General features: G+C 47.9%; 1 protein-coding gene across 1 annotated transcript in view; it reads left to right on the top strand.

The window, feature by feature from the left end:
• The window catches only part of LOC135828549 (protein sidekick-2-like), a 158,939-nt gene that overhangs the window by 111,820 nt on the left and 26,348 nt on the right, over window positions 1-20,771 (top strand). The window contains exons 12-14 of the mRNA XM_065340989.1: window positions 6,423-6,722; window positions 9,381-9,677; window positions 16,411-16,701. Of these exons, the coding sequence (XP_065197061.1) occupies window positions 6,423-6,722; window positions 9,381-9,677; window positions 16,411-16,701 (888 nt within the window). The remainder of the gene's footprint in view (window positions 1-6,422; window positions 6,723-9,380; window positions 9,678-16,410; window positions 16,702-20,771) is intronic.

The raw sequence follows: 20,771 nt of genomic DNA, 5'->3' as shown, positions 1-20,771 counted from the left end.
TGACACGTAATTTCCCTGATGAATAGAGAGGTTAAGAATGCACGTCATTTCCGACGTGACACGCAATTTGATGTCAAAATTGGCGTAAAACTCCAAATTTCGACGCGAGCTGCAGGTCAGCCGCGTTGTTTTTCGACGTGCGAGCCAAATAATGCGAGCTGACCTTTTGCATCACGTCAGAAATAACGTGCATCTTAACCTCTCTAATGTCTCTAGAAAACGTATTAGGAAACTCTGTCATCCATCTTTTATTTTTTTCATTACTACGTCTAATATCGGCTTCGCTGATTCTGCTGATCGCCTTATTAAAGTTTTTGTCTCCGTGCCGCTTATTTGCATAGAAGTATATAATTAAAGAACATGGGACAGGTTTCCCGGCACAAATGCTGCAGCCATGTTTATGCATAGGTGCACGAGTAAATAAGCCCCTAAGAGGGTGAAACTTTGCAAATGGGATCTCCGACAGCGAAAACTCACATCATGTGTGTCAGGTATGTTTTGTACTACGTGTAACTAGGATAGGGTGGGAGCAATCCGAAAAATCTGCCGTGATTATGCTGGCGAGTTGCATACGCACAGTGACTTTCTGGCAGGGAATGCATATATTATTATTCCGCTGCTCGCTAAAAGCGGGCTGGAAAAGTGTAATTTTCGAGCTCGTCGCTTACCAGACCCGCTAACCCGCGTACCCGGCCTTGCTCGGAGAGCTCATCTGTGCGTTGCATACATGTACATTGTTATATTTGCCAGAATATGGTCGACAGAGAACTACATGAGCAAGAGCACAATTTACTACAACTATACTTCAGAACGACAAGCAAGGAACTATTCGAAATCAGGAAACGAATAACTGACACAGCTGACAGAGTAGATTACGCGCTCTACTTCAAACTAAACAGCATAACGTACACATGGCAAAGCAGTTGACAACAGTGTACAGTGCATGCATGTACAATGTGCAGTACACACAGAGCAGCGTATGGCGTACAGATCATGATGTACAGACAGACTATGGATTCGAACATAACACTCCTCCTTTTTTAGATAAGCAACGGCGTAAGGAGTAGAATGCTGTTGATACTAAAATAAAGAAAAAAGAGCTACTGCATTGCAACATGGAACACAGTAAAAATAAAGCTCACAGAATAATTAACAAAACGGAATGAGCTGTACTTGAATCATGACAGGACTGTTAGCTTAATCATAACTCTTCAATCAAGACTACCGCTCATTTATCCAATCATGCTTAACCTTCCTAGGGGCTCCCGTAAGAAGACCATAGATCTGTGCGAAACACCCTAGTAAAATAAAAGTTAATAATAATAAGCGTTGGAGGATCGACACGGCGACTGTGCTGGCTTAGCCTCAGACTATGTGGACTGGGATTGAGCGACTTCGATGTCTGCATCGGGCTCAAATGCTGGCTCGACAGCTGGTACAGCGGGAGCGGGTTCTGCTGGTGCAATGACTGGTGCAGATACGGTAGAAGGCTGGTGGAATTCAACCGCCGTTTGCGGTTGCAGCTCAATTTGGTCAGCCTCCTCTTCCCTCTCAGATTCTGCCATACGAAGGTGGTCAGAATGAACATGTTGCGTCTGTTCACCGGTACGAACAATATATGATAGCGGACCAAGCCGCTCGGCGATAGTACCGTGAATCCACTTTGGACCATTGCCATTTCGAGTGTTGAGAGCTGCTGCAGCATCAACGGGAGTGTAGTCTCTCTTCGTTGATGAAGCTGTAGTCTGACGCTGACGCTGGGTACTACTGAAATTAGGCTTCAGCAGGGAGAACTTGACGTTTAAGGACTTCTTGAACACCAAGCTTGCGGGTGTGACTTGTGTTGTTGAATGTGGTGTGTTGCGGTACGCGAACACAAAGAGGTGGAGTTGGGTGCCGGCTGACACGTTGTCCGGGCAAGTACGTATCGCCTTCTTTAACTCTTGGACACAACGTTCTACTTGTCCATTGGACGCAGGATGGTATGGCGTTGTGCACTTGTGGCTGATTCCGTTCTCCAAACAGAATTGGCGGAACAGGTGCGACGTGAACTGCGGACCATTGTCGCTGACCAGTGTCTTCGGGATGCCGTACATAGACAAGACGGCAGTAGGCACTCCAGGGTCTGGTGGGTTGTCGTAGAAGACATCCTGTAGACGCTGAGCCATTTTGAATAGGCGTCTACAAGCAGAAAGTAGTGCTGGCCGTCGTGTTCGGCGAAGTCGACATGCACTCTTTCAAAGGGCTCGGAGGGATAGATCCAGGGATGCGGTGCTTCCTTGGGTGGAGCGTTAGCGGTGTCTTGGCACTGACGGCATGACATGGCTAGATGCTTGATATCATCATCAATGCCTGGCCACCAGAAGAAACTACGTGCAACGAACTTCATTCACACAATGCCAAGGTACACAGTGTGCAGCTGTTGTAGCAGCGCGCGGAGAAGTTGCACAGGGATTACGGTACCATAGCCTCTCACCAAACAACCAGACTCGATCGTCAGTTCGTTGCGGCGGCGTCGGCGGTATGCTTGTAGCTCGTCAGGGGTGTCGGCGGGCCAACCGAACTGAAGGTACTGCATGATGCGTGAGATAACGGCATCATCTTTGCTGGCTGCGGCAACATGAGCGGCAGAGACAGGTAGAGATTCACATGGATCACGGGCATGCTGGAGAACGGCGTTCACAACGGTTTCTTCTTGCTGCTCAGACAGCTTCAATGGCAGGCGGGACGTTAGCGGTGCCACTGATATCCTCAATCTGGTACTCATACTCACTGAGGATTACTGCCCAACGCTGTAACCGGGAAATGGCTGTTGCTGGCATGTCGGAGTGCGGTCCAACGATACACAGCAGCGGCTTATGGTCAGTGCAGAGTACGAACGCACGACCATACAAATACATGTGAAGACGTTTCACTGCGAACACAATTGCTAGAGCTTCACGCTCGATCTGGCTGTAGTGCGATTTGGCAGTACTCAAAGCTCGGGACACGAAGCACACAGGACGTCGGCTGCCAGTATCATCTTCTTGCGGCAGACAGGCACCGAGGCCATACGGAGAAGCATGACACACGGCAATGACTTTGCGGTTGATGTCGAAGTGGACAAGAATGGGTGCATCGGCCATCAGACTCTTGACTTTCTTGAATGACTCCTGACATTCAGACGACCAGTCCCAGAGTGCGTCTTCCATGAGAAGTTGTGTAGTGGTTTGAGTACATCTGAGATAGATGGCACGAAACGGCTGTAGAACATCACTAAACCGATGAACGACGGCATAGCCGTCGGGTCTTTCGGTGGTGGTGTGTCAACAATAGCAGCAACCTTGTCGGCATTGGTTTGGATACCTTCGCCTGAGACAGTGAAACCGAGATAGCGGACCTGGTCATTGCTGAGTACACACTTCTCGAGACGTAAGCGTACACCAAATTCGGCAAGCCGCTCCAGTGCTTGACGTACGCGTTCATCGTGCTCAGCTGGAGTTGCTCCGGTGATGAGGATGTTGTCATAGAAACAAACCACACAGGGGATGACTTGCAGGATCTGATCCATGGTTTGTTGCCAGATTGCCGGGGCACTTGCAACACCAAACGTCAAACGGTTGAATGCATAGAGACCGCGATGCGTGGCAATGACGCAGTACTGCTGGCTTGCTTCGGATAGCGGCAGCTGTGTGTATGCCTGGCTGAGACAAAGCGTGCTGAACATTGACCCACCCACAAGACATGACAACAGGTCATTCGGATTAGGTATTGGATGCTGACCTGGATCGATGTGCCGGTTGATTTGACCTTGAAGTCGGCACAAAGGCGGATGTCGCCGTTCTTTTGCTGACTATCACTAGTGGTGAGGCCCACTCAGCCGACTTCACTGGACGTATGATACCCTCACTCTCCAGACGATCGAGCTCACCCTCCACGGCAGGGCGAAGAGCATACGGAACGGTCGGAGCTGAACAACAGTGAGGGGTCGCTCCCTCCTTCAAGTGGATCTCAGCTTGGTGATCCTTGACCGTACCAAGGCCAGTTCCAAATACCACCGGAAACTCATTCTTGAAGTCAGCCTCTGTGCTAGACACTGAGTGTATGCGGAACAATGATGGCCAGTCGAGACGAAGACGGTGCAACCAGTTACGACTGAGTAGGGGATGGCTACCGCCCTTCACGACCACAATGGTGTCTGTGATGGATTGCTCACCGTACGCTACTTCAACTGCCATCGTAGGTGGTGAGTTGCAGCTGGATTGCTGCAAGCGGAACATCACTCCACGACTGTTCCCACACATGTTTGGTACTAGAGTGACTTTCGCGCCTGTGTCCACTTCCATCCTCAGCTGACGTTCGTTGACGAACACGGACACAAACAGCGAGCTGACTCGTTCAGAGGAGACGTGACTTTCCCAATAGCGTAGGACTTATGCTGGACAGACTTTCACTGAGATGCTGGCACGCTGTGTGCTGAAGGTGCACTAACGACTTGATGCGTATCACCTCCTCTTCCTCTCCTTCCCGTCTTGGACGACCTGGATGTCGTCACTGGTTTCCTACACTTGCGCTTGTAGTGACCTTTCTTGTGGCAATTCAGACACTCCTTGCCACGTGCGGGGCAGTTAGCAGATTCTGCTGAGTGATCCGAAAGACCACAGTTGCTACATTCTGCTCCGGGTGGACCACTTGAGTACGTTGTTGGCCTAGTGCCAGTAGTGGAGGATACAAGACGGACAGGAGCTGGAGCACTGCGCGATTGTGACATTCCTCGAGCGCTAAGTTCAGTTGCCTCGAACTGTCTGGACAACTCCAGAGCATCCATGAGTTTGAGAATGCCTTGTTTCTCCAGAACCTTTCTACGTAAACAATCATCGATGCACTTCTCTACAAGCTGGTCACACACTTGCTCATCCTGGACAGCAAACGAACAAAGCTTTGCTTTTTGAACCAAACGGTTGCCAAATGGGCTACTGTCTCTATCTCCAGTTGCGCCAATCGTCGGAAGGTATGTTGTTCGAACATTACATTTGGAGTGTACTGGAAGTACGAATCCAATATAGTGACTACTTTGTCGTAAGAATTCTGGACAGAATCATCCGTTGGAGCTGGAGGTTCCGGGAGCGTGTCAAACACGTCCTGTACAGCAGGACCAACAAGATGTCAAAGCTTTGCTTTCGACCGTGTCGAATCGGTGATACCCTCTGCAGCAAGGTAGTATTGAAAACTGCGCTTTCCACTTCGCCCAGCGAACGAATACATCTTGAGCAGGGCCAGTAGGATCGAACTGAGGTACTGGGCATTCTGCCATTGCGGATTACAAAATACTATCTTCGTCACCAGTGTTATATTTGCCAGAATAAGATCGACAGAGAACTACATGAGCAAGAGCACAATTTACTATAATCTATACTTCAGAACGACAAGCAAGGAACTATTCGAAATCAGGAAACTGTTGAGTCATAGAAGGACTCACCATCCCAGACACAAAGGAACGACTGGGGACAGGTACTAGTAGTGGGAAGACATTTATCATGGACAGAGAGACGGAGAGAAAGAGGAACTAAACGACTACATTGTGAAAGAGAGAGAGAGATTTGAAGAGAGTTGAGAGAGAGATCTGAAGAGTTGAAGCAATATATAGGGCCTGGGTAGCTATGGCAAACATGGGTGCGCAAGTAGCTACCCAGGCCAACGGAACGAAAGGTGAGAATGACGTAGGTGAGAATGGAGGTACCTAACATACCACCCCTCCATGAAAAAAATCCCGCGTCCTCGCGGAGAGAAAAAAAGACATAGCTGACAGACTACTGCCGCTAGGGTTTATCGGGTGTTAGCGGCCGTCGTGAGTTCCCTTCGGGAACGGACACGATAATTTTTGTTTACTATCCTTGAGTTGCTACTTAGCGGAGGACTACTGTCCTTGAGTTGCTCACTGCTCATGCACAGAGAACCTTTTCCCCATCCACATACCAGAATAATTCTACTTGGTTTGGTTTGTTCATCGTTGTATGTTTGTGTGTCATCTTTTTTGTCGGGGGGGGGTGTACACTTTCCCTCGTATGTGTTTTGACGTGCTGGCAAAGCTATGCTGGTCGGATAGATATCAGGGTGTAAGCGAGTGTACTCAAGCAATTCCTAATACCTGTTTTGGTTTAGTTCTCTACAGGGTACAGGGTACAGGGTACAGGGTTCAGGGTACAGGGTTCAGGGTACAGGGTAGTTGAGAGTGTAAAATGTGTTGTTGGCCACCTGTATGGCTTGTGTGCATTTGCTGCCAGTTATTCATGAAGGCATTAGTCTTAGTTACATCTCCTTGGCTGGCCCTGACATCATCTCACACCCAGGAAAACTAAATTGTGAATGTGCCGAGCTCTGTTCAGAAACCCATGTGTGTTTTCTCTGTCTTTAATGTGTCCTTTTTTATCAACAAACTGCAGTTGCACCACCATCAATTGGTCCTGACGTAACAATGATCTACTCTAATGGCAGCTCATCCATCATTGTTGAATGGTCGAACCTTCCAGAGAAGGAAGTTCGCAGTCCTCTCCAAAACTACATGATCAGATACACTGACAACTATGGCAAGACTGGAACTGTTGAGATTAATGCCACGACACAATCGACTACGCTACTGAATCTAAGAGGCTCCAGAGAATACAAAATTTCTGTAAGAGCCGCAATAGCCACAGGTTATGGACCATATGGACCTGCAGCCAATCAGACAACTGCTGAAGGCGGTAAGTTATGTCATGGTTATGTTCACTTCACCATAGTGTTGGGTACATGTACAGGTATTACTGCTGACTTCTTGCTGTGGATCATGAATGATGCAACAGCTCCTAGGCTATGATGAAAAGTAGTTCAACTGTGTGACCCGTTGCCGCCACTGAGTCAACACATAGCCAGTTACACTTCACTGGGCTGGTGTAATACCGGTGGTAAGACATCCGCCAGCTTTCCTATACTCAAACCAAACTCTCACCACCCTCCAGCTGCTCTAGTGCAAGCCTCGCTACCCTACAGATGCCCAGGGACAGGCCTCACCACTCTACTGTACAGATACCCAGGTGCACGACTCACCACCAGACAGATACCCAGGGACAAGTCCCACCACTCTACTTTGCAGATACCCAGGTATGTGCCTCACCACACTACAGATACCCAGGTACATGCCTCACTACACTGCAGATACCCAGGTATGTGCCTCACTACCCTACAGATACCCAGGTACAAGCCTCACTACCCTACAGATACCCAGGTATGTGCCTCACTACACTACAGATACCCAGGTACGTGCCTCACCACACTACAGATACCCAGGTACGTGCCTCACCACACTACAGATACCCAGGTATGTGCCTCACCACACTACAGATACCCAGGTACGTGCCTCACCACACTACAGATACCCAGGTACAAGCCTCACTACCCTACTGCTACAAGCACCCAGGCAAACGTTCCACTGCCCAAAGGATACCCAGGGACAAGGCGGATTTCATTTTACTTCCTTTTTTAGGGATTGGTATTGCTGCTGCTGTTGTTGCTGTTGCTGCTGTTACTGCTGCTGTTGCTGTTTCAAATCTTTATTCTCACGATAGCCAGTGGCAAATAAGAGATAATATTGTAAGAAAGGAGAAAGAGTGAGGAAGAATTGGATGGGCAGGGCCTAGGGGTTAATGACTACTTAAGTGTACGGGCAGGGGTAGTCGCCACACGAGCATACAGAGTTGTGTACTTAAGTGTACGGGCAGGGGTGGTCGCTACACGAGCATACAGAGTTGTGCAACAGCAGGGATATCTCGGATTTGAAGGGAGAACGAGAAGGGATTTCGCGAAGCTGGGTGGGCAAGCAATTAAAGTAATGAAGGGCCTTGTACAGGGGAGAATGGAGACAGCGGTCAGTCCGCGGAGTTGGCAAGTGCCAAGTACGAGAGCGACGTAAATTATACGAAGGTTGCACGTTGCTAGCAGTATGCAGCGAGAGTATATATGGTGGGGCATAATTGTGGCGCAGAGAATGCGCGAAGAGTATATGTTTAACTTTAAAGCGTGAAAATAATGTTGGCCATTTGATGCGATGCAAAAGGTGGGAGTGTTCTAAGTGTGTGTAAAGGGGAAGGTGGGGACATATTCTGGCGGCTTTCCGCTGGAGTCGTTCTAGCCTGTCAAGGGAAGTGTGTGACAACGGTGTGAGAGCATTGCTCGCATATGAGAATATAGGTAGTATGTATGTCTGATAGATGTGAGATAAAGAATCACTGGTGAGTGTAGACCTTAGTCTAAAAAGAATATTGAAAGACTTGAGTGATTTTTGACTATGTATTCAACATGCTCCGTCCAACGGAGGTCATGCTGAAAGATTATTCCGCTGTTGTTGCCGCTGTTGCTGCTCTTACTGCTGTTTCTGATTTTTCTGCTCTCGCTGCTGTTTGCTGTTCCTGCTGTTGGTGTTGCTGCTGTTGCCATTGCTGTTGCTGCTGTTGCTGCTACTGTTGTTGGTACTTTTGCTGTTGCTGCTTTTGCTTTTACTGCTTCTTCTGCTGTTGCTGTTTCTGCTGTTGCTGCTGTTGCCACTGTAGCTGCTGGTAACTGTAGCTGCTGGTAACTGTTGCTGCTGTTCACTGTTGCTGCTGTTGTTGCTCATGTTGCTGTTGCTGTTGCTCATGTTGCTGTTGCTCATGTTGCTGTTGCTGCTGTTGCTGCTGTTTCAAATCTTTATTCTCACGATGGCCTGTGGCCAATAAGAGATAATAATTATAGTGAGATTAGTATGATGCGGAAGCTTCATGGCTAGCAGTGATCAAATTAGATGTACCGTATTTTTCCGGGTGTAAGTCGACCTTTTAAGACTTAAAATAGAAGGAGAAAGGGTGGGGTCGACTTAAAACCGGGATTCGACTTATAACCGGGAACTATCAGTATCTTACAAAAAATGACCTGCATTGTATGCACGAGTGCATCATGTGTACACATTTTTGCCAGTTTATTGGCCTCTTTCAAGGATTAGGACATTATACCCTCCAATAAGGAATATCTACATGATTTGTTTGATGGGCTAGTTGCAGGGAGTGGTTAGTAGGTCTTCTTTGGGTGAAAACTAGAAAACGCAGAATTGAGACCTCCGAATACGGGGGTCGACCTATAACCGGGGTCGACTTACAACCGGAAAATACGGTACGGGTGAGCGTGGCTCGTGCACGAGCAGATTGAGTTGAGCAGCAGAGTTGATATATTTTGTTCAAACAAAGCTGGTGATTGAATGTCGCGTAGCGTTGGTGAGAGGCCATTGAAGTAATGGAGCGGTTTGTACAGAGGGGAACCCAGGCAGCGGTCGGTTATTGATGCTATTGTTGCTGCTGTTTCTGTTGTTGCTGTTGCTGCTGTGCTCATTGTAGTACCATGGATTGGTCCCACTATAACATCAGCTAATGCTACGTCCAAGACAGCTATCCATGTCAGCTGGGCACCTTTAAGCCAAGAGGAACTTTGCGGCAATCTCCACAGCTATCAGGTCCGACTCGTGGACACCGCCGCTAGTTGGAGCACAGTTGTCGAGACTAGTGCCACTAGAAGGTCAGTCGCTATACACAATCTTACCGCTCACACAGAGTACAAGGCGTGCGTGCGAGCTTCAACCAGTGTTGGATATGGGCCCTGGTCACCATGTCAGCCAGTAACAACGAACGAGGGAGGTGAGTTCACTGCTATCCTGCTAACACCCAAGGGTATAATAGACTGATAGGTAGTGCAGCACGAAAATTCGTAGCACCGTATTAGTTGAGATAACGACTATTCGTAAGCCATGAGGTTGCGCACAACATGTGAACCTTTTCTGTCAACATGGCTGCGGCACGCAGGTAAGATAAAAGTCAAGACAGGGAGTTACAAAACATCAGTAGTTTAGTACTCCATGTGATGAAAAACAGTTTCGTAAATCTGCTCTGTTCTGGTCGCGTTTGGACAAATCTTCGTAGCAGATTTCGCCACTTGAACCCGGACGGTCAGGATCTCAAGAATTCGTTGTGCACAACCTCTCTAACAAGAGCTGCATTTTCCTCTCTCAACAATTAGCAATCTAAACGTATCTCATGTTCTCTTTACGGATCCTCTCTAGTTTGAATTGATTATTCAGTTTCATGTTCTGGGCATTGCGGAGTAAGACGAAAGGATTGATTAGTTTTCATGTTCTGGGCATTGCGGAGTAAGACGAAAGGATTGATTAGTTTTCATGTTCTGGGCATTGCGGAGTAAGACGAAAGGATTGATTAGTTTTCATGTTCTGGGCATTGCGGAGTAAGACGAAAGGATTGATTAGTTTTCATGTTCTGGACATTGCGGAGTAAGACGAAAGGATTGATTAGTTTTCATGTTCTGGGCATTGCGGAGTAAGACGAAAGGATTGATTAGTTTTCATGTTCTGGGCATTGCGGAGTAAGACGAAAGGATTGATTAGTTTTCATGTTCTGGGCATTGCGGAGTAAGACGAAAGGATTGATTAGTTTTCATGTTCTGGGCATTGCGGAGTAAGACGAAAGGATTGATTAGTTTTCATGTTCTGGGCATTGCGGAGTAAGACGAAAGGAAAGTTTGCATGTATTTCCTCCCGAAACAGAACCTTTGTGGCTTTTTCACTAATTTTCGCTGCTGTTCTGCTGTTCTGCTGTTCTGCTGTTCTAACTGCTGCTGTTCTGCTGTTCTGCTGTTCTAACGTTCGGTTGCTCCCTGTGTGTCTTTGTCGGCCTGAAACACCAACAGATGACAAAGCAGGACAATGGCACTGAGGAGCAACAAAAGTGTGAAAGGGATAGCAGCTAGCGTTTTGAAATCTGCATCCCCAAAAACACCAGCCAAAGTGCGAACAGGTCGGCAAGATGTCAAAACTCCAAACGCAAAGATGTGTCATTTCGCGCTTTGCAGCAAAGCTAAATAGTTCAAAATCGAATCATCGTTTAGTGGAAGAGCTTGCCTTTTTCAGCAGCCTCCACTCCGATGTCTCCTTGGTTGCATACGAAAACAGGCAAGATCTCCTCGCAGCAGTCGTGACGTGATGGGACGACTACAACGCAAAGAACATGCGAAATGTTTGGCTTTGCCGGTACGCGTTGTTCCGGAGCATTCTCGAGAGCCAAGGCGATACCAGAGTACCAGCGCCACCGCGGTCTTCCCTTAGATGCGAGGGAAGGCACTGTGTAAATCACGTACTTGTAACAGCAAAGAGGATCAGGGACGTGGAGAAGCTGCTCCGTAACATGAGAGAACGCGTTGATGGACCTGGCACTTACTTGATTGGTTCCAGCCGTGATGAATCGAGCGATGGCGACTCAGGCTGAGACTCTATTCCCATCAATCGATCTTGTACATACTGTACACATGTCCATTGAGAGTATTGAAGTGTTTCTCTTCCGATAGAACACTTTTGTTGAGCACAGTAACTCCTTGAAAATTCATGTGAGAAAGTCAGGAAGTTTTTGTTTCATGAGCGTTAGCATGCTAACTCGAGTTAAGCCTGGAGGGTCGAAGTGTCAATGATTACATTCCAGCAGACCGTATCTCTCCACAATGTCAAGATGACAATGCTGCAAACATTATTAGACAAATGCTCGCCCCGCTGTATCTTGCTAAGCTCAATGTTAAAAGTGCATTCTGCCGAATTCCACTCTGCCCGGAGGAGTGGCCCTTGTTGATCCGCTGGCAGGATCAATACTGTTATGAGAGCGTCCTGCCCTTCAGACTGTACTACGCTCCAGGCCAGCTATATGGAACTCTGTCGCATCCTCCAGTGAATGGATTGTGTGCGGGCAGTTCGCACTCCCACGCCTGTTGCATTACGGGGAATACCTCAACTAACGTTACTTCCTCAATGCACGCTCTGGACTTGTGTTAGCTCGCCAGCAACTCGCTATTCTTCTCCGAGCGTTTACATACCTCGGTGTTTCTCTGGCCCCAGCAAAAGTGGAGGGTCCAGCTCAAGTCCTGACGTTTTTGGCGGGAAATACCTCGACTAACGTTTCTGTCTCCATGCATGCTCGGGACTTGTGTTAGCTCGCCAGCAACTCGCTACTCGGCGCTGTGCGTTTACATACCTCGGTGTTTCTCTGGCATCAGCAAAAGTGCTTCCTCAATGTATGCTCTGGACCTGTGTTAGCGCGCCAGCAACTCGCTACTCGGCGCCGCGCGTTTACATACCTCGGTGTTTCTCTGGCGTCAGCAAAAGTGGAGGGTCCAGCCCACATCCTGACGTTGATCGGCGTCATCCTGGACACCCGCGCGCTCACATCAGTCTGCTGATGGACGAACTTGCCAAGCTTCACGACCTCCTACGGCCACTCTCCACACGGCTTCAACTACCCAACATCAACTCGAGTATCTTCTGGGAAAGCTCTCATTTGCTACGAGAGTGATAGTCCCAGGACGCACATTGCAGATTGTGGTCACTTGCCAACTGGTACCGGCAGCCGTATTTCCTGATCAAGCTCTTCGAAGAGTGCCTCAAATATCTTCGCTGATGGCCAGAGCTCCTGGAATAGTAGAACGGCCGGTCCTTCTTCCTACACCCTAAGTGAACGCCGTCCCCCAACTTGCTGCTATTCACTGATGCAAGTGGTGCACTTGGCCGGTGCGCAAACAATTGCGACCGGGGATAGGGCGATGGACAGTTAATCAAGCTGACCAGCCAATCGCAAAGAGTGGTTTGCAATTGTGACAGCACCTGGGAAAGCTAGCGGCACCAGCTGTGGATGCCAATCGATCGGCTTTACAGCTACTGCGAGAATCTTGCTCATCAGTTGTGGCTATGGCCTGGCGTTATACACCGGCCACTCGTTTTGAATCAGCTGCCGGACTCGATATTCAGAGAGTCGGGAAGGTGGAAAGCGATGTCTGCCCGAGTAACATTCAGACGCTACCTGCAGCCAAAGCATGGGTGGCTGTGGCAATGGCCTCAGCCCATGATATCGAGTCCTGTTAGTCAATCGTTACCGAGCTTGCACTGCTTAAAAATTTCACAGGTAGCTGCACTTTGTGATCCACTCTCGGAGTGCCGATTTATGGAATATATGCTCTCAACTGGTTATGCATCTCTATATATTTAGCATTTGGCGGCTCTACTCAGAGTCATTGGCGGCTCCATGCGGCGGCATTTAGCGGCTCCACGCGGAGTCATTCGGCGGCTCCATGCGGAGTAATTGGCGGCTCCATGCGGAGTAATTCGGCGGCTCCATGCGGAGTCATTCGCCGGCTCCATGCGGAGTCATTTGCCGGCTCCATGCGGAGTCATTCGCTGGCTCCATGCGGAGTCATTCGCCGGCTCCATGCGGAGTCATTTGCCGGCTCCATGCGGAGTCATTTGCCGGCTCCATGCGAGATCATTCGCCGGCTCCATGCGGAGTCATTTGCCGGCTCCATGCGGAGTCATTTGCCGGCTCCAGGCGGAGTCATTCGCCTGCTCCAAGCGGAGTCATTTGCGGGCTCAGCTGCGAGCCATCTAGCGGCTCCAAGCAGAGCCATTATACCAGTTGCTCGAATCGGCACTCCCAGCTTAATGCAAAACTCGGTTGCTCTGTTGTGAGGTGGGAGGTGGGGGGATTCTAACGGAGGAAGTACTGAAGTTCAGCGTACATGTACATGAACGCCACTGCTATGCATGAAAACATGCGCATGTACAATAGAGAAGTGTGCATACATCACATACATATTGAATGGTGATGGGTGCAACCGAGAATTGAGGATATGTGTACTTGAAGTAGATGCAGGACATTTGGCCTCGGTCCCGGTTTGGGTGTCCGTAACAGTCAGGTACCACTATAATTACTTCAAAGTAAAAAGGTGGAAATCTGTTTGTTTTGGAAGTTACTACTGAGTATATGAACCTCCTAGAGTGAACCCAGAATGCACAGTTGACCATGAAGAGAGATATGTGTACGGCCATCCTGCTGCTGTCACCACCGCTGCTGTGTTCACTCAAAATGATAGGGAAGACCTCCTGCTCAGTTCTTGGGATTCTTTGAGTCCACACACACACACACACACACACACACACATACCTCAGACCTCACACCTGCCCATCGCGGAAGCGATGATAGCGAATAGCTATCAGGAATGCCGAAATGACAACTAAGTTACTGTCCCTGTCCATTTGTACTTTCGGAAATTTTTGGCCTTTTTACAATTCGAAATGCTCTATAGTTACAGGACAAGAGCATCGTCTTCACTTCAGTGACAGAAACAACAACAGTGGAACAGTGTTGACAATTGTACAGTGCGTATCGGTTATAGTGTGGTCGTATACAAGAATATACTGCCTACAAGAATGAACACTCATTTTTTCATAATCATAACACCTATTTTATGTGTATATTTATTCTTACAAGCAGTATTATCGCATAGTAGAATATATCGGCCCTAAGAATGGATTTTGTGTAGCAAAATATGCCAGATTAGTGCAAAGTGTATCGCCTATAGTAACAACATCTGTGCTCTGTGCATGCTCAATACAATAATATTCAACACAAAAAGAGAGTTATGTCCAACTGAGCATTGGAGAATCACTTTTTCTGTCCAGTCCGACTCTTTCTTCCGACTTCTCTCCTATCTGCTGCTCCGCAGTCGCCTAGCACGACCGCGAGTCTGATCCGTGTGTATCATGATTGTTTAGACCTACATGATTGTACGTGTCCACATGCCAAACATGTATTATGTCACACGTGCATATGATATGTCACGTGATTTATCGTGTGTAAGAAATATCGGCAATAAGAATCAAATGTCGTTTTTCAAACACCCACGCTATAACCGATACCTACTGTACAATCCTTCCAGTGTCATCTAGAACTAGGGCTGAAAAAATTATACCGATAACTCGCATATCGATCGTTAAGAGTGCAATCTGATAACCGCAATCAGTAATACAAGCTGGATCGACATTTGTGTACACTGTATTCATGTATTGTAAAACTGTGGAAACAAAGTGCAATAAAACGATGAAAAATGTGAAGAAATTGTGTAGAGAAAGAAAGGGATTCAAACAAGTTTTCGTACAACACTGTGTTCACAACTGGCGCGTGGACGCGTGAAACCACGCGTTTGTGCGTATTTTGCTGGCTTTTGGGGCGCCATGCGTACGGAAACGCGCCGAAATGGAACTTCCAACATGTTGGAATTTTCAGCGCGTATCAGGCGCGTATCAGCGTACATGCCAGTCAATTTGACTGGCGGGGTCAAAAAATTAGTACTCGAAGGTGTCGCACGCGCTAAATACGACTCGGATTGCTGTTTTTTGTGAAAGGCTGAGCGCGCGTTTGGGGGCGCATGAACCGCAAGCGTACCCAGGTTAAGGGCCCGGTCACGCATGCACTGGGGTTTGCTTCGGCGTCGAGTTTCTGCGACAGCGAGCCTGGTGTCGCTCCAGCGAAACCACGTGTGTATGGTCACACATAAAACACGGCAAACTCCTATTTTTGGTGGAAAATGAGAGTAAAGTGGACTGTGGTGCATACAGTACGGAGAATAGACGAGGTCAATGACTATCTTGCATGCATTTTTGTTGCATGGATATCATACGCATACAAAATTCTCGTAGCAAGTCCATATACAGCAGACCGTGGTGTTTTCCGCTGAAGTGAAACCTCAGAAGCGACAGTCTCGCTTCGAAAATTTTGGAGGAAGCGGATTGGAGTTTCCGCTGAAGCGGAAGTTCCGCTTTTCGCCGTTGCAATGCCATTTTTCGCTCCCGCGACCTCGCATCAGCGTATACGCTACTTTCGAGTGCATGTATGACCTGGTCCTGAGCTGATTGCGCTCCACTGCTCGCCGCCGCGCCGCTACTTCGCCGTGAACTCTGTATTTATCATCATCCCTACTCCCTCGTTGCGTCTCGCCGCTTCACCATCGCCAGGCAGAGGCCGTCCCGAATTTAGAAAGGCGCTGCCACCGATAATCCAAATGTCATGTCCGAACCACTTTGTTTCCCGCACGCGATGTCAATCTCGAATTTTTGAAATTCATGAACGAGGAAATCCACTTTCCTTTCAATAGCACCCGCAGCCACGGACGGAACAGCACGAAAGACTCTTGCATCTCCACTATCCTCCACCAAAGAGCGGACGTACCACGTTGCTTCGGACAAATTTCTTTTCGTTCTATTCCCTTTGGACTTCATTCCTCGCTCCAAAAATTCAAATTTCAGGTGCCTACTCCAAAACCTACTGTCAGAGAGTCGCAACTCTGCTGAGAGACATGCTGCCGCAGCCATGGCCTGGTCTACACCACACAGCCATGATAGCTGAAGCCAGCTACAACTCCATTTCGTCAGAGCTCAAAAATACACACACACACACGCGCGTGCGCTCGCGCGCGCACACACACACACACACAGACTCGCAGAATCACACCTGGTTTGTTTGTGTTCAATGTTGCCATGCCCTGCAGTTCCATCGGCTGCTCCTAACATACTGTTTATGACATCCACTTCTGTCACTTCTATCTACCTAAACTGGTCCCGAGTGCCAGAGGCGGAACTCAAAGGTGTCCTGCATGGATATCAGGTCCTACTCACTGATGCGGGTAATAAGACATCAGTTGTGGAATTGCCAGCATCCGCTACAAACGCTAAGCTAGATCACCTCCTTTCAGGTACCGTGTACAAGGTTACTATGAGAGTTAAGAATGGATTAGCCTATGGCCCTCATGGGCCCACGTTGTCACAAGAAACTATGGTCGGTAAGGAACATTCTGCAATTGCTTGATCTGACACCCCCCCCCCCCCCCTTTCCCATCACGAAGTACATTGTACTCATGGTAGAGCAGGGGCGTAGCACCCTCTACGACTGGTACGACCATGGCCGTACCACTTTTCGAAAAGTGTGGTCCGTCCGGAACGTGCAAAACCGTAATAAAAAAATCAGGATCCATCGATGCATATGCGCATCAGACTTTGGCCTTTTTCTAGACTCGTACTCGTAGATCTGCCATGCATCTGTGCATGTCCATGCACGTCTCTTCTGACGGTGAAATAATTCTATGACTTAATAAACTGTGCCCGAAGTTCCCAGAACGCAGGATTTTGTGTCTATTTTACAAAATTTTCCCGGGGTACGTCCCCTCCCACCCCCCTCCGAAACGGCCTTCGGTCGTACCACTTCCAAAACCCCTCCTACGCCCCTGTAGGGTTCTTGAAGCTCTTGCCTTTCTCTGTACCTTCAATGGTGATGTCCAAGCTCTAGACCATCCCTGACCGGGGATTACAGCATCTACTAATATCGTGTATTGTATCCAGTGTAAAGGCCGATGTACAACTTTTGCCACGCGACACGCGATTTGCGACTTTGCAACAAAAATGCCGGTCGCGTCGCGAGCTGTCGGGGACAGGTGCAGAAGTTGAAGAAAGTTCAACTTTTGCGACATGCAACACACGGCGTGTACAAATGGTAATGCATGCATAGGGATATGTTGCAAACACCAAAATGATTATGAACCGTGTGTCACTGTCGCAGCTCGTCGCAGGTGTCGCAAGTCGCATGTCGTGTCGCAACAAGTTGTATTGTGAACCGGCGTAGCCTGCACGGCTGCTTCAGTGTAGTTATTAGGTATATATAATATCCACACTAGTCAGAACAACAGATGGCTTGATCAGTCACAACTTAAAGTTTCATGCCATCTCAGGCACTCATCAGGTGATATGAACATCAAGAAAAATAACCCAGTATATATATATATATATGTATCTATTATTGCACGATTAAAGAGGTCAATATATGAAATATAGAACGAGTAAAAGACCGAGGTCCCCCGAGGTTTTTACGAGGTCTATATTTCATATATTGACCGATCATGAGGGCAATAATAGATTTATCACGACATAGCATACCTAAACTGTTTTTAGCTGTGTTTATAGGAAGAAAGGAATACTATTGTAATAGTACATAGTATGTACATATGCCGTTTACATTGGACATTACTTCTCTATAAACAGAAGTTTTCAGTTGTCACTTGTAGTATGTTCCCCAAGTTCTTTGACTGAGAATCTGACAGTTTGAGTTCGTATCCCAAACGTTTGGCTTCAGATTTTTCTTCTTTCAGTTCTGATTTTTTTTATAAGTTGAGGAGAAAGTTCCAAGTCCTCGGGCTAAGTGGTCAATAATAAGTGGTCAATATAAGCGGTCAATATATGCTGATATTTGACCGCTTAGAGATCACAAGTTTCTGTGGGGGTCAATAATAAGAGAGTGATAAATATATATATATATACTCAATCTGCGGACAGCATAAATATAATATAAAAATTCCATTTTCAAATTTGGACTTCACGGAGAATTTCAAAGTATTGGGAAATTCGAGGCCACATGCCACGTAGTCACGTACTGCTCTTTTCTCTCCGAAACTCGTAGCAAGGTCCCTAGTTCGAGTACCGGTGGTGTGGCTGATGATTTTTTCTTTCTTTCATATCTGGCTTGCAAGTGTTGAGTTTCGGAGAGAAAGGAGCAGTACGTGGCATGTGGCCTCGAATTTCCCAATATACTTCAAGTATAAAAAAGTTTAAAAAAACCCTACTAGTATTGTAGTATTCACTGGTTTGAGGGAAAGTACTAGTAGTAGTTAACCTAGTCTACAGCTTGCTTCCAACTCAACATGATTCAACATGATTCCTGGGTCCTGAGCTGACTAATGGCGTGAGTCTAACCCGGCAGCAGTTCCCTGCTTCTCAGCACTGAGTGCGACCAATGTTTGTAGGGTGGCAGCTGAGCAGTGTCCAGTCATCCACAGTACTGGCCAATGAAATCCAGTCCAGCATCTACAATACAGCCCAACGAAATCCAGTGAGCATCTGCAGTACAGCCCAATGAAATCCAGTCAAGCATCTTCAATACAGCCCAATGAAATCCAGTCCAGCATCTGCAGTACAGCCCAATGAAATCCAGTCCAGCATCTGCAGTACTCCCCAATGAAATCCAGTCCAGCATCTGCAGTACTCCCCAATGAAATCCAGTCCAGCATCTGCAGTACTCCCCAATGAAATCCAGTCCAGCATCTGCAATACAGCCCAATGAAATCCAGTCCAGCATCTGCAGTACAGCCCAATGAAATCCAGTCCAGCATCTGCAGTACTCCCCAATGAAATTCAGTCCAGCATCTGCAGTACTCCCCAATGAAATCCAGTCCAGCATCTGCAGTACTCCCCAATGAAATCCAGTCCAGCATCTGCAGTACTCCCCAATGAAATCCAGTCCAGCATCTGCAGTACTCCCCAATGAAATCCAGTCCAGCATCTGCAGTACAGCCCAATGAAATCCAGTCCAGCATCTGCAGTACAGCCCAATGAAATCCAGTCCAGCATCTGCAGTACTCCCCAATGAAATCCAGTCCAGCATCTGCAGTACTCCCCAATGAAATCCAGTCCAGCATCTGCAGTACTCCCCAATGAAATCCAGTCCAGCATCTGCAGTAAAAAAAAAAAAAATTCACGGTTCGCGTGAGACTCGGCTGGAAGCCGAGTTTTCCGCATCCGCCGTGGGAACGCCACCACCCTCTAGGATCAAGCATCTGCAGTACTCCCCAATGAAATCCAGTCCAGCATCTGCAGTACTCCCCAATGAAATCCAGTCCAGCATCTGCAGAACTCCCCAATGAAATCCAGCCCAGCATCTGCAGTACTCCCCAATGAAATCCAGTCCAGCATCTGCAGTACTCCCCAATGAAATCCAGTCCAGCATCTGCAGTACTCCCCAATGAAATCCAGTCCAGCATCTGCAGTACTCCCCAATGAAATCCAGTCCAGCATCTGCAGTACTCCCCAATGAAATCCAGTCCAGCATCTGCAGTACAGCCCAATGAAATCCAGTCCAGCATCTGCAGTACTCCCCAATGAAATCCAGTCCAGCATCTGCAGTACTCCCCAATGAAATCCAGTCCAGCATCTGCAGTACTCCCCAATGAAATCCAGTCCAGCATCTGCAGTACTCCCCAATGAAATCCAGTCCAGCATCTGCAGTACTCCCCAATGAAATCCAGTCCAGCATCTGCAGTACTCCCCAATGAAATCCAGTCCAGCATCTGCAGTACAGCCCAATGAAATCCAGTCCAGCATCTGCAGTACTCCCCAATGAAATCCAGTCCAGCATCTGCAGTACTCCCCAATGAAATCCAGTCCAGCATCTGCAGTACTCCCCAATGAAATCCAGTCCAGCATCTGCAGTACTCCCCAATGAAATCCAGTCCAGCATCTGCAGTACTCCCCAATGAAATCCAGTCCAGCATCTGCAGTACTCCCCAATGAAATCCAGTCCAGCATCTGCAGTACAGCCCAATGAAATCCAGTCCAGCATCTGCAGTACTCCCCAATGAAATCCAGTCCAGCATCTGCAGTACTCCCCAATGAAATCCAGTCCAGCATCTGCAGTACTCCCCAATGAAATCCAGTCCAGCATCTGCAGTACTCCCCAATGAAATCCAGTCCAGCATCTGCAGTACTCCCCAATGAAATCCAGTCCAGCATCTGCAGTACAGCCCAATGAAATCCAGTCCAGCATCTGCAGTACTCCCCAATGAAATCCAGTCCAGCATCTGCAGTACTCCCCAATGAAATCCAGTCCAGCATCTGCAGTACTCCCCAATGAAATCCAGTCCAGCATCTGCAGTACTCCCCAATGAAATCCAGTCCAGCATCTGCAGTACTCCCCAATGAAATCCAGTCCAGCATCTGCAGTACTCCCCAATGAAATCCAGTCCAGCATCTGCAGTACAGCCCAATGAAATCCAGTCCAGCATCTGCAGTACTCCCCAATGAAATCCAG

Source organism: Sycon ciliatum, chromosome 12, assembly GCF_964019385.1.
Source record: "Sycon ciliatum chromosome 12, ocSycCili1.1, whole genome shotgun sequence".
Lineage (NCBI taxonomy): Eukaryota > Metazoa > Porifera > Calcarea > Leucosolenida > Sycettidae > Sycon > Sycon ciliatum.
Note: the sequence above shows the minus strand (reverse complement) of the source record. Positions and strands in the feature narration are given on the sequence as shown.